The sequence below is a fragment of the Pteronotus mesoamericanus genome, unplaced genomic scaffold (assembly GCF_021234165.1).
Source record: "Pteronotus mesoamericanus isolate MK-2021 breed Mesoamerican mustached bat unplaced genomic scaffold, CSHL_Meso_final scaffold_21, whole genome shotgun sequence".
NCBI lineage: Eukaryota > Metazoa > Chordata > Mammalia > Chiroptera > Mormoopidae > Pteronotus > Pteronotus mesoamericanus.
The window spans coordinates 7,110,246-7,123,635 of record NW_026555310.1 but is presented as its reverse complement, the minus strand read 5'-3'; the positions used below and the strand labels follow the sequence as shown (position 1 = coordinate 7,123,635).

Here is a 13,390-nt window from a genome sequence, read left to right as displayed (position 1 = left end):
AATGTTTTAAGTATTATCTAATGTGGCCATAGTCACATTTTGTTTTGATAGTACATTCACAGATTGAAGGGAATTCTGTCATGTAATTTTCTTTCTTTAGGAAACCATGCACTATAATAGTATAGAATGGGATGAGCAAAAACAAACCAAAAAAAAAAAAAAAAAGAGAGAGAGAGAGAGAGAAAGAAAAGAAAAAAAAGAAAAAGAGGGAGAAAAGAAAAAGAAAAAAGAAAAAAATGCCTAATGCTTCAAGCCCTCAAATTCAACTTGACTGGTAAATAAGAAGCAAGTTCCAACTCAGCAATGCTGTGTTGTTGTTTTTTTCCTGCCATTCGCTTAATAGTTTTACAACATGCAATTGGATTCACTCTCATTGCTTCTAGACTGAGATCGACCAGGGAGTCAAGCCAAAGAAATATCATCTATTCCAGAAGGAAAACAATTAAATTTGAGAGATATTTTAAATGAAATATGTGTGGATTTACAAATTGTTGTAACCTGTTAACCAAGCTGGTTCGGATCCCATTTTCTTAGATCAAGTGGCATGGCTAAGACAGCATGTTAACTAAGTACTTGTATCTACAGTTCATGTTGCTTGAGAGGGTAATTAACAGAATGATACCCTTCTGGGTTAATGATCAGTCCAACTAGGATATGCAAAAAGAGAATGACCTTGACAAAGTGACCGACCTACCATAAAAGGTTAGGTAACCAAAGAGGGCGGCAAGCAGGTACATGATGAGCATCCCCGTGATGGAAATATTTGACACTGTTTGCATCTTCCTCCGAGACCGACTAAAAAGAAAAGGAACACTGAGTTTTGTTTTTCTAAATTTATGAACAGATCACGTTTTACAATTAAAATAAGGAAATAATGAAAGAAAGTGTGTTTGTGCTACTCATTATAAAACCTCATTCAGGTTCACAAGCATAGCTAGCTTGTTTAAATTTATCTTAGAGAGTCATGAAGGATTTGTCTCCATTTTTCTAAAACATCACTCCTTTAGCCTTCCAATCTTCTAGAAGAGGATCAGTTTACTTTATGCTGATAAGTAAGCTTGTCTACTGAGATTTTAAGAATATAATTAATATGAAAACCCTAATATTTCATAATGAGGTGGGTTCAATGAGGACAGGTATGTACTAGAATCAGCAAAACCCTACTTGCAGGAATTCTGATGTTATTTCAGGATGCTTGAAATGTATACCTGGACAACTTTTAGAAACCATTCTAGAAGGCACCCAGTGGCTAAAAGTCAATTGTCAGGCCTCTAGAGTACCGCTATATGTGATCTTCCAAGAAAATCAAAGACATCAAAATAAAAATCCCAAAAATTTTGTATGAGGTAAATCAGAATTTATGGGGAAAATTGTTGCTATTTTGTGGAAACAAAGACTGACATTGTTGACGTTTGGACTAAAGAAGTTGAAAATTATGAGACATTGTCCCTTAAGGGAACAGGGAAGCTGCTATAGTGGGCTCAGATCCAACTCATCCTCAAGTAGATGTCAACAACCTCAAAGGGAAAAGAGTGTTAGTGATTTGTAGAATATCAGCTGGGAGAAACAGGATTGCCTACCCAGTGTCTCCATTGTACAGGTAAGACCATGAAGATCATACATTGGTACATCTTGGTGGTGAATGTCTTTTAGACAACGGCTAGGGACTGACAACAAGTGACATCAGTGGCTTAGTAAGGTCACCCTACCCATAATTTTCGGTCTTTATGAGTATGCTAATTCCCAGTTCAGGTGACATCACTTCTTTCTATAAAAACCTGAATTCAAATTCTCCATGCCCACCACAATCCTTAAAGCCTTTGGCTTCTCCTCCCCCTCCCTGAGTCCCCTCCTCTGGACCCTTAAGATGGAGGAACAGAAGAGAAGGAAGCAGACAAGGTAGTGCAGGGAGGAGTTTGATTCACACCTTTTTGGTTCAAGCACATTACTGAAGAGTGGCTGTAGCACACACTTTCTCTGAAGAGAAAGCTATAAACCATGCTTCTGAATAAAGCACCTTTGAACATAGGAGCCCATTTTCAAAGCAAATTAGAATGCTAAAAGGATGGCGGCCTTACTCTTTCAGTTCACTGTAGATGGGAAGGACCTCAGGGTGGCATACAAAAGCAAATGCTAGGATAGGAATTGCATAGGCCGTCTGCAAAACAAAGACAATACCGCATGTTTAGCATCCCAATGCAGAAGGCAATCACAGACCATCTCAGTTAATGAAATAAAAACTCAGGGGCACGCTGCTGGGCTCATTAGGGGCCCATGCCTCACACTTACCCGGGAGTTGAAGACAAAGTATCTGGGTTGACACTTGTCACTGTGTGCTTCATACTCGACTCCACTGCCATGAAGAGAGCCCTTGGCCTGGTTCTCATCTAGCCCTGTAGGATCCTGGTGGGTATAATCCATCATGAAGTTCACACCATTACTCTCGGAGTTGTTGGGCAACATTACCATGTGCATTGGAAGTGTATTGTTGAATGTCAGGTTTCCAACATTGTGATCCAAAATGGGCAGAGGGCAGGGTATTTGAAATTTCTTGTAAATCACCTAGACACAGTCATTACAAAAAAAAGTTAGCCTCTTGAGGAAAACAATGAAATGAAAATCCATACGTGTGCCTTATGGGATGAAGGTGAAGAGGCCTTTGCTGAGGATTCCTTTTAGACTAAGGGATAATGGAGACCCCCTCTAGCCTCTGTCCTAAGGAAAGAGTTGGAACTATGATTGGCAGCCCTGCCCCTCGGGGTCAACAGGACAGTATTTTGCATGAATCCATCCTAAACTTCACGCATACTCTTTAATGAGAAAGATGATCATTTCCTTGCTCTATTTCACATCCTTTATTTCTTCAAACTAACAATAATATAGGTTATTAAAAATTCTTCTTCTCTACCTCTTTGGAGAAATTAAAATTTGGCAGCTATAATGTTATGAGAAATTCTCTTTTGGGGGGAGATTCTAGGATTGGAGGGAGGTTAGGAGAGATTTCTGCTTTAATCCCACTGTGGTTGCCTCTCTTCATGGGTGGAACGTGTAGGAGAACATGGCTGATTCATGTGGATATGGCTGATTCTGTCGCCTACTCATTTCTTTCCTGGGACTCATATCATCTTATTTCTCCACATTTCTAACTACTAGGTTATTGTCATGTTCCTCCTTGAAGTGTTCTTTTTGTCCAAATATGTATTGTGTGCCTGAAACATACTATTAGCTATGGTCTTGACATTCTAACTCAACTATTTTTAAACTCATGACTGTTCTGACTGTTCTTTTCTCACTCCAAATTAGAAAACAAAAAAAAGAAAATGCTTGTGATACAAGAAGTATTTCATGCTAGTGAGGTGCTTGAACGAAAAAGAGAACACTAATTTAGGCACTAAATGCACCTCATGCTCCCCAAGCTACAAGAATCATGTCAATAAATCACTTACCACACTGACAAAAAACACCATGCAGGTAAGAGAAAATCCACTGGTATAGCCAAGGTAACCTAGGAGTTGGCAGAGAAATTCGGGAAGGTTAATACAGCATCTACAATCAGCTTGTTATTACAATATAAAATTAAAATTAAAATAAAAAATGACTTTACCTAAATTTTTAAGAAGGGAAAGTGGAAGAATGATTCCAACAGACACAAATATGACGAGGTAGTTGCCATCGAGGTACCATTCTCTAGAAGAGAAAAACCGACCAGAATATTGGGATTGGAAAAGACCAACTAGAACGAGTCACTGGACATTACAGAGAGAAGCTAAGACATACCCAGAATTTTCTTCAAGTCCCATGAATGCTCTGATTACTTCAGGTAGTTCGTATTTAATGATAAAGAGGTAGCTTGACATTGCTAAAATGAAAAACATGACAGCTTAGTAGGGTTCATAGCACTAAAGTCACAGGTAACTTGTGAGAAGTCCTTGCATTTGGAATATACATTCCTCCCAGTAAGATGAGCGTTGAATCCACCAAACAGCATGAAAAGTCACCCACTGTGTATTTTGTACTGCTTCCAAGTGCTTTTCAAAAATACTCATTTGGCCCTCTGCCTCTTGTGTATGGAACTTCACTAACGGTATCAGTGATGATTCTGTGTTAAATCCTTCTCTGAGGCTTTCGGTGAAGCTGCAATCGGAAGGTTCGCCCCTCATTAGTTCTGAGTCATCATGGGGCTACCCTGAGGGCGCCTGTTTCAGCGTCCGCGCAGTCTGAGGGAGCGTCGGCAACAAAACGCATGGGCCAGAAGGAGAGGTCAGTGTGGCGGGGGACGCAGGGCAGGGCACCTGCTGCTCTGGCTCTCCCCAGGTGGGTGCCCGTCTGGGCCTCCGTGATCCCCGCGAGTGGATCTAAACTGGAGTCATGCGGGATTGATGAGCGTACAGGACAGGACAGCTTCTCCCCTCTTGGTCAATGCAGTTTTTTTCTCCTCTACATCCTGGTTCCCCTTGGCCATATTAGAAGTTACACAAAATGGGAACATTTCCTGAGCATCTAGGTAAGTGACATATGTGTGACCGTGTACGCTTCTGAAAACCTGATGAAATCTGTAAACCCAAACCCTGGGAAAGTGTATATGTGTATATATATGCATAATAGACAATTTTGCCTACAGTTGTAGGGGTTTATGCAACATCCCTTTGCCAAGTCCACCCGCTCAGTGAAGTATAATACTGATTTGTTATTTGACACACAGTCAAAAGACTCAAAAATAAACGGACAAGTTTTACATTGTTAGCATTAACTGTATGCTACATCCTTCTGGCAAGTTTTTGCTAACATTTTTAAAATTTAATTTAATTTAATTTTTTTAAATTTTTTTTTTCAAATACATTTGTCTCTGCCTCTCCCCCCACCATTCTCCCTTGCCCCCTCCCTCCCTCAGCTCTTCCCCTTTGGTTTTGTCCATGAGTCCTTGCTATATCTAACAGATATTAAAGCAGACATTAAGTTGTAAATAGAACTATTAATATTAATGAATTTTAAAGATATTTCTTTAACCTCAAACAAATGTAATAATGGTGTTCAGTTCTGCACATTATGCCATTTAAATGGCAAGATATATACCATTATTTTCATTCCACAGCTTAGGATATAAAACTTATATGACATGTTCAAGATCACATAGCCTGAAAAGGACAGTCCACATCCAAAATATAAGTTCCCTGATTTCAAGCCAGTGGCTTCTTCTCTATTGTGAAGTGGAATGATTTTTACAATACCTGACGTATTTTCTGCAAACATTATTTGGTTAATCTTTACAAAGACCTTGGCTAAAGCTAAATCTTACAGAGTGTAAACAGAGGAGATATTTCTGATTAACTGGCTCTGTGAGGTACCGCTCAATTTTAGAAGCTATTATTGCTGACTTTCAATGATGTTACCCCTGTTAATGTGTTTGGTCTTCAAAAATTCAGAATTATCCTGACCTGTCTAGGTAATGTCAACATTATTCTGCTGGTGTTGAAACATCCATGGTAAATGTTAATTTTCAGGGGACTGAGAAAATTGAATGTTCTAAATGTGGAGTTGCTAAATACAGAAATACAAGTGATTTCCCTTAGGGCAAAATAACCACTAAACATTTAGAGTAACCAAAGTGAGAACACTGTCAGGAACAATATAAAATTTTATCTTACTCCCTTAAAGCCACACTTCTTTTCATGTGTGTGGTTTGATCAAGAGACCACTTGGTAGTTCATTCCATTATCTAGAAGCACAATAGCAGCTATACTTTGAGCAACAGACAGTGCTATTGTCACTCAGCCTGTCAGATTCAGGGCTAAATATGTGCATGGCTATTTCAGTTGTCCAAACAAGTAAAATAGGTCAACTAGGAGGTGATCCTATGACATCCTTGGTACTTTAAATCTTGATAAGGATGAAAATTTGAACCAAATGTAGAGCAGTCTATTTGGTGGAGGATGGGGGGATAAGGGGACTTAAATACTTATGACCCCAAACCAGTAAAATGAGCGGAGCAATCCTGGTGTTACTGCCAAATTCTGCCCAAGATTGTAGTCCTAGTACATAAAAATATGAGGAGAAACAAATATAAGAAGAAATAAATATATCCTTGGATTTTATCTGCTTAGCTACTCTCCTGGCTCTGCTTTACAACTATGCCTGACCAATAGCAGGTAAGGTTAGATAAAGGTTATAAAGAATTGCTACATTCCCAAAATCCTAGATAACTCCAGTGGTTTTTATTTATTTTTTATCCATTTTTATTTATCCAACAGGGTTACGTATTTGCAAGATCACTGTGCAAGTTTATTTACTGCAACATTGTTTGTAATAGTGAAAAACTGGACACAATCCAACTGTTCATCAATAACTGATTTAGTAAACTAATTTTGCTACATTTGCACAATGGAAAACTCAAAAGTCATTAAAAAGTATAATATATAAATATACCTGAGGCATACTGTTAAATTAAAAAAGCAAACTGCAAACTGGTATTATAAGAAGATCCAATTTTAACAGAAACAATATATTCGTTAAATTTGGCATAGAGAAAAACCTGGAGTAGTTATTTCTAGGGTGACTTACATTAACATTTCTTTGTCATTTATATTTTATGTAATGCTTTAGTTTTCACAGTTAGCATTTATTTGTCTTAAAATTATAATAATGCCCATTTAAAAAAATAATCAGAAGGGCTCAGGAGATGTGGATATTGAATTGATAGCCAGGCAAGAAAGAAGCATGTACTGAACCCATATAATGTGCCTTATGTTGTCTTATTTCATTCATCCTTATGATGACCTTGTGAGAGTGGAATATTGCTCTTATTTTCATAGATGGAAAATTAGACTCAGAGGAGTAAAGTGGTTTTCCCAAGGTCACAGATTGTGACAGAAACAGACTCAAATTCAGAACCCATAATGCATCAGAATCCACAAGTCTGTTATCTATGCAAGGGTTTTAAAATACCTTTTAAAAATAATGACAGACAAAATACCCACAAAGAGAGCTATAAAAGCCCAGAGGAACTAAGGAACAGTAGTTCCTAAAAGCCTAGAGAAGTGGTAGATCATGGGAGGAGACAGAGAGAGAGAGAGAGCGAGAGAGAGAGAGAGAGAGAGAGGATGAATCTGTGTAATTATATGTTTGTATGTGTTAGGGTGGAAGACTGCAAGAATAGGGGAAGTGAATATAGTCTGTTATAGTATGACACAGGACACATAGGGGATAGATAGAGAAATAGCAAAACAGATATTAATAGATGATAGATAGATAGATAGATAGATAGAGTGTTGGTAGGAAAGGTATCGGGAGGGTAGGTGGAAGAAGAATCTTAGGCATAGGAGAAGCAAAAGTAGATTTGAATTTGAGAAACTTAATCTGGAGAATGAGTTAGAGATGGGAGCAGGGGAAGCTCAAGTTCAGGTGATCACTATGGTGATAAGAAGAGAATGAGAGGCAAGACTGAAGAGGTTAAGAGATAGAATGAACAGGAGCTGGCTGGTGTTTGATTGAACATTCAGGGTTAGAGAGCGAGGGGAAGATTTAGGCTGACACCCAGATTTCAAGGAAGGTTTTACTCTATATTTTAATTCTAGAATTCAATCGGTAGGGTTTTAAATAGTATTACATTCTTACATATTGCTATTTTTTTTAATTAAAGGAGAGTGAGTCTACTTAAAAAAACATTTTTTTAAATTTAAAAACTACAAAGCATCTATTTTTCTGTATTTAAGGGCTTGTGTATTGCTGTAACAGTTTTCTTATATATTAAACATTCTTTAGAAAGTTTAAGTAGCTTATTGAAAGCTATATCCCCTTACCTCCAATGTTCTGCATTGTAATGGAAGTAAAAGCTCCGATTTTTCCAGGCCATCCAAATGCCCTCTCACCTAATTTTTCATAAATTAGAGACCCTACAATCAAAAATAAAATGCCCTTGTTAAAAAAGATTGATTATTTTAGACTACAATAATTCTATAATATAATTCTCAACTGGAGTCTCACATATGAATAAACACCACATAGAAATTATAAACTCAAAAGGCACAATCTCAAAAAGAATGCAAAATATATTAAAATATTCTCAACAAGAAGTAATGACTTTATTCATGTAAGCTCCACGAAACAAGTTGAAACTCTTATTTGCATTATTCACCAAAAATCTCTTTATCTCTTTGGCTTCCACTTGAGCCAGTTGACTTTTATTGCTCTTAGTTGCCCAAATAACTAAAAACATTGAGAAACCATGTCATTGGGGTCAGAAGAAAATGGCATGTGAAGTTGACCAAAATCATCCTGTAGTTATGGAGCTGTAGACTGACATACCCTTCAATAAGAAACAAAATGGAACATTTTAGACTTAATGAACAGGCAGCATACCTCCTTCTTTCGAAGTCTTTAATAAGAGGTGAACTGAATAGAGTGATAATATTGCCACAGCAAGCAGCATGATTCTGTGAAGGGAATAGAGAGTAAAAAATAAATAAGGCATAATAACAGATATTACAATAAGTTATCACATTGGTCTTTTCAATCATTAACTTTCAAAAGTGTGTGGATTTGGGGGAAGCTGAGATATTCATTTCAGAGCTCCACACATACTCTTTAATGTCACAAAAATGGAATTGGCTACTTGTGTACCAAAACTCACTACCTGAAATTCCTAACATATCTTTTTTTTAATGTTACCCTGTAATAAAATCTGGTTCATAACTTAACTAGGATGCTAAATGTATGGCAAAATTAGCAAATACCACAACTACTTTCTCAGTCAATGGGCCTATGTACATCATATTTGCATGATAGTGCACCAACATATATAATTGAAGGGTTATTCAATAGTCTGACTAAACCTTAATCTAAAATCTAGAAACAGAAGCCACAGCATGCAGAGACTGAGCTCCATCACTACTGACCCGGCACTTAGAGGTCAAGTGGGAGACCCAGAGGGGCAAGCAATTGCCTGTGTAAGAGAGAAACAGAGAAACGTAAGTATAAGGTGCAGGGAAATTTATATTCAGAAAAAATCATCTCAGGACCCTCCACATGTCCATATGCATGTATGATCTCTTTATGTAGATGGTGATCAAGAATTGAGGAGCAAAAATAAGACGGATAGAGCCAGTTATATAATAATTAAAGGAGCAATACTAAACTTTACCTGACCTTAAAAAAAGAACAACCCTGTATTCTTTGTCTGTTTTTACAAGATAAGGGCACACTAAACATTTTTCCTGCAATTGATCATATTCTTCGGTAATTCCTGTGAAGTCAGTGTTGCAGCTGTACATTTGGACCATGAGTTATTAACTTTATAACTACTCTACTATGCAGTACCAGAACTAAATAATCAATGACTTGTTCATATATTTTTCTGTATGCCTCATGAACTTATCTGTTTTTAAAGCATTACGTAATTTAGATTGCACAATTTTGTTCGTTGGAAAAGTACTGAACATATCCTGTATTCTAAACACAGGCTTGCTTTGGCAGAAGATACTAAGAGTAAAACCAATGAAATCCTGTGTTACTTGCTGTGAATTAAGAGAGAGAGCTGAATCCAATCTGTGCTGCTTAGATACCCAAAACATACCCCCAATGTCTAGCAACTTAATTTATCTGGCCAAATTAATCTGCTACATGTTTATAAGCCTGAAATGAGGCCCTTGGTTTTAAAAGTGGAATATTCTCCTCCCATGAGAATAATCTGGCCCTAGGACAGGGAAATGATTTTTTTCTTTTCATCAGTGATATATGCTGGCTTCCTAATTATTTTGATAGTATACATAATTAATGAGAAAAAGTATATATACAGCAACATATGTGAATACGTCTATAGTCATTAAGGTTCAGAAAATCTTACAAATGAGTTTATTTCAAACATGGCTTATAAAAATCAAGTTGATTTTGAATATAAAAACCCATTCAGCTAAACAATATTGTAACTAAAACACTTCAATGAAAGCACTAACACAATATAAATGTTTATAGTCGTGTCTGATACTTCGCTCGCAAATAGCTGTGTGATTATCTAATCATAAGTGATGTTCAGGACATAAATAGCATATATGGGTAATACAAATGTTGCATTCTTAGACAGTCATTTAATGCTCTAGCATTGCACTGGAGATTGTGGTCTACATTCACACAGATGCCTGGTTAACATTAGACTTTATTCCTGTGAAGAATTTCAGTGCTGCCAACTGTGTCTTGGAAAACACCAGGGAGTATGTAATGCACACAGACATCTGTGGCTGTCTGTCACAGACAATGCAGCATCCATCCCCCAGGTCAGCTATGTGACATTACTAATCTTAGGCAGCATTTGGCCATGTTTGATTAAAGTGCATAGCTTTAAGAATAAACTCGGGCCATTCCACAAATATTCCCTGTTCCAAGCCAGTACTAGGTCTTGGGGATATAGACATGTGATAAGTAAAAACAGACATAAGCTCAACTGTCTGGAGATTATGGTGTAGCAAGGAAGATAGACATTAATCAAATGAATCATACAACTGCACTAAAATATTTAAAATGGTGATTAAGTGTATCATAAGGTAGTTTGTCCCAGTCACGGAGGCTGGGGAAGCCAGCACAGAGATGAGGCTGAGCTCAGATGTCAGGAGTTAACTGCATGAAAAGGAAAAGGAGAGGATTCCCACAGCATATACAAAGGCCCTGTGGTGAGAAAAAAAACAGAGCATCTTCATGGGATGGAGAGACAGTGTGCCCTGTACACCTGGTGCCCAGAGACATGAGGGATGAGGGATGACAGAGGCCCAGAGTATGCAGGGCCCTGGATGGCATGGGTCTCTCTCCTAAGAGTGTTATAAAGTCAGATTTGCTTCTGAGAAAAATCGTTTGACTATTAAACACCAAATTATTGTAAGCATCCACTGAATAATGAATTTCTTTCTAAAATGGTCCTGTAGACTGGGGTTGGGGAGCCCCTCCATCACTTTGGTTGTTTGAGCACGTAAAGTTTCTGCCATTTGGTTAGGGGATGGGTGGCTGAACAAGGACCATGATTCAACTGCTCTGATTATTCTTCAAGTTGCTGTTTTACCCAAAAGCAAGAGGGATCTGCTAATAATTTCTCAGATTATTTCTGTGCACAAAGATCAAAGTTCAAACTGTTAATTAGAAGAACACCAGGTATGCATGGGCTTCAAACCCAAGGCAGGCATGTCCGCTCACTCACATAAAAAGTATGATCCCTGTGTTGGCCATGGCGTAGGACAGGCCGAGGATGCCGCTGCCCATGATGGCGTTGCTCAGGTTGAATGAAGACATTCCAAACGAGGTGGTTCCGGGATGCTTGAAGAAAAAGGGACACATTATAAGCAAATATTTCCCAGAAGATGAACCACTTTTGGATTATTCTTATTTTCACATTATCTTTACTGGAGATTATTGTGTAAGATAAAAGACTAAGATAAAAATCACAGTGAATGAAAGCTTTTTATTGACTCAGCTTCAATAAAAAACCATGTAATTTTCAATGGAATGCTGTGCTGAGCCTTAGCAAGGGTCTCAGTAAAAAGAGAAAATACAGGTTGAATAACATAAAGAAGGGAAAGCATGTATGATTGCAGATTACATTTGGGTTAGAATGATTTCTCCAAAAAACAAATAAATTTCATAAATGATTTATGTAGCCATATGGCGAACAGGAAAAACAAGCCCTTATTCCAGTAAGGGCCTGAATAAACAGAGAATGTGCTGATCAAGGCTTGGAAAATTTCAGTCACACTGTTTTCCCACAGAGACCTAGGTAGATGAGACACCCTCAAGTCCTGTTTATTGCCTGAGAGCAGAGGTCCACTTACATGTTCATCATCATAATCTGCCAGCTTCTTTTTCCCCAAAAATCCATTTGTCAGGAATTTCTGACTTTCATCATCTTCATTAGCAAATTGACTGAACACACATATAAAAAAGAAAATAAGAAAGTAAACACATCTAAGTCAATGTTCTGAATTATATTTTATGTGTTCGGGTGATCTCAGTAACTGACTAAGGGGAGGAAAAACAAGACACCCAAAACTCTTTTTTCTCTTTTCCTCCTCACAAGTGTTCCTTCAAGACCAATAACTGAGCTCCAGTTATGGGAAGGAGGGAAGAAGTTATGGAAGAAAATACTGGTTTTAGCTGGAATTTTTAAAGCCATATTTCTCCTCCCCACATTAACTGTGCAGGGAAGAGAATAATTAGAACTAATTTTGTTCTCACTTAGAGCCCTTCCAAAGGAAGGATAAAGAGTTGTAATGGAGGTTTCTCAGCTACTACCACAACATAATCGGATTTTATTAATTCAATAAATACTTATTAAGTGCCTAGGCACTATGGTCCTCATTTTATTTGATGCTCAAATATCCCTGTGAGAGTGCTTATGGTGCCCCTACTCTAAGGACTGGCGGCTGTGGCTCAGGTAGGTGAAGTGGCATGCCTACCCCCAGCAGGCTCCGTGTCCAGCATCCCGCGGATACTTTCCTCTTTTTTGGTTCCACCTATTTATTCATATAACCCTTGCAGGAAAGTAGTTCAGTGGTAGCTCAGTGTTGTGTTTGGTTGTTTTTGTTGTGTGAATTGGTATATTTCAATTGCTATGAAAATATGCTTGGGTTATTAGGCAATGAATGAAACTAAGAAAAACATTGAAGAGACCCAATGAATTAGCAGGAGAGTTGAGAGGGAAGCAGGGCATTAAAATGTCACTCTTGAGGGAACATTGAGATTGTGGTCTACTTGGGCACGGGCTGGGAGCCGCTCAGCCCTACCCGTCCTGGTCAGCTCCTGCAGTCACATGCCAGGGGCTATGAGGGTATGAATCTAGTCTCAGCCACATTTCCAGGAGGCTTAACTAATGAGTCCAGCTGCCACCATTGCATTTTGACGCTGCAAAATATCAGAGAGGCTTTCTTTTTGTCATATGAAATGCTCAACAATGCATGCTTCTGAGTTAAAAGAACACTTTTGCCTTGTTGGTGGGAATGCAGATTGGTGCAGCCACTGTGGAAAGCAGTATGGAGTCACCTCAAAAAACTAAAAATGGATCTGCCTTTCGACGAAGCTATCTCACTTCTGAGAATACATCCAAAGGAACTAATTCGAAAGAACATAAGCACCCCTATGTTCATTGCAGTGTTGTTTACAATCACCAAGTATGGAAGCAGCCCAAGTGTCCATCAGTAGATGAGTGGGTAAAACAACTATGGGACATTTACACAACGGAATTCTACTCAGCTGTAAAAAAGAAGAAAATTTTATACTTTGCGACAGTATGGGTGGACCTGGAGAACATTATGCTGAGTGAAATAAGCCACTCAGAGGAAGACAAATACCATATGATTTTACTCATATGTGGAATCTAAGGAACAATGGAAATAACAAGAAAAAGGGGGACAGACTCACA

At 38.1% G+C, this 13,390-nt stretch overlaps 1 protein-coding gene across 2 annotated transcripts in view; it reads right to left on the bottom strand.

The window, feature by feature from the left end:
* Positions 1-13,390, bottom strand: part of SLC38A4 (solute carrier family 38 member 4) — a 67,922-nt gene that overhangs the window by 11,889 nt on the left and 42,643 nt on the right. For both annotated transcript variants that reach the window (XM_054591189.1, XM_054591190.1), the window contains 10 exons: positions 11,805-11,895; positions 11,177-11,292; positions 8,356-8,429; positions 7,797-7,889; positions 3,778-3,859; positions 3,605-3,687; positions 3,447-3,505; positions 2,290-2,562; positions 2,079-2,158; positions 695-795 (listed from right to left, as the gene is read on the bottom strand). In XM_054591189.1, the coding sequence (XP_054447164.1) occupies positions 695-795; positions 2,079-2,158; positions 2,290-2,562; positions 3,447-3,505; positions 3,605-3,687; positions 3,778-3,859; positions 7,797-7,889; positions 8,356-8,429; positions 11,177-11,292; positions 11,805-11,895 (1,052 nt within the window). The remainder of the gene's footprint in view (positions 1-694; positions 796-2,078; positions 2,159-2,289; positions 2,563-3,446; positions 3,506-3,604; positions 3,688-3,777; positions 3,860-7,796; positions 7,890-8,355; positions 8,430-11,176; positions 11,293-11,804; positions 11,896-13,390) is intronic.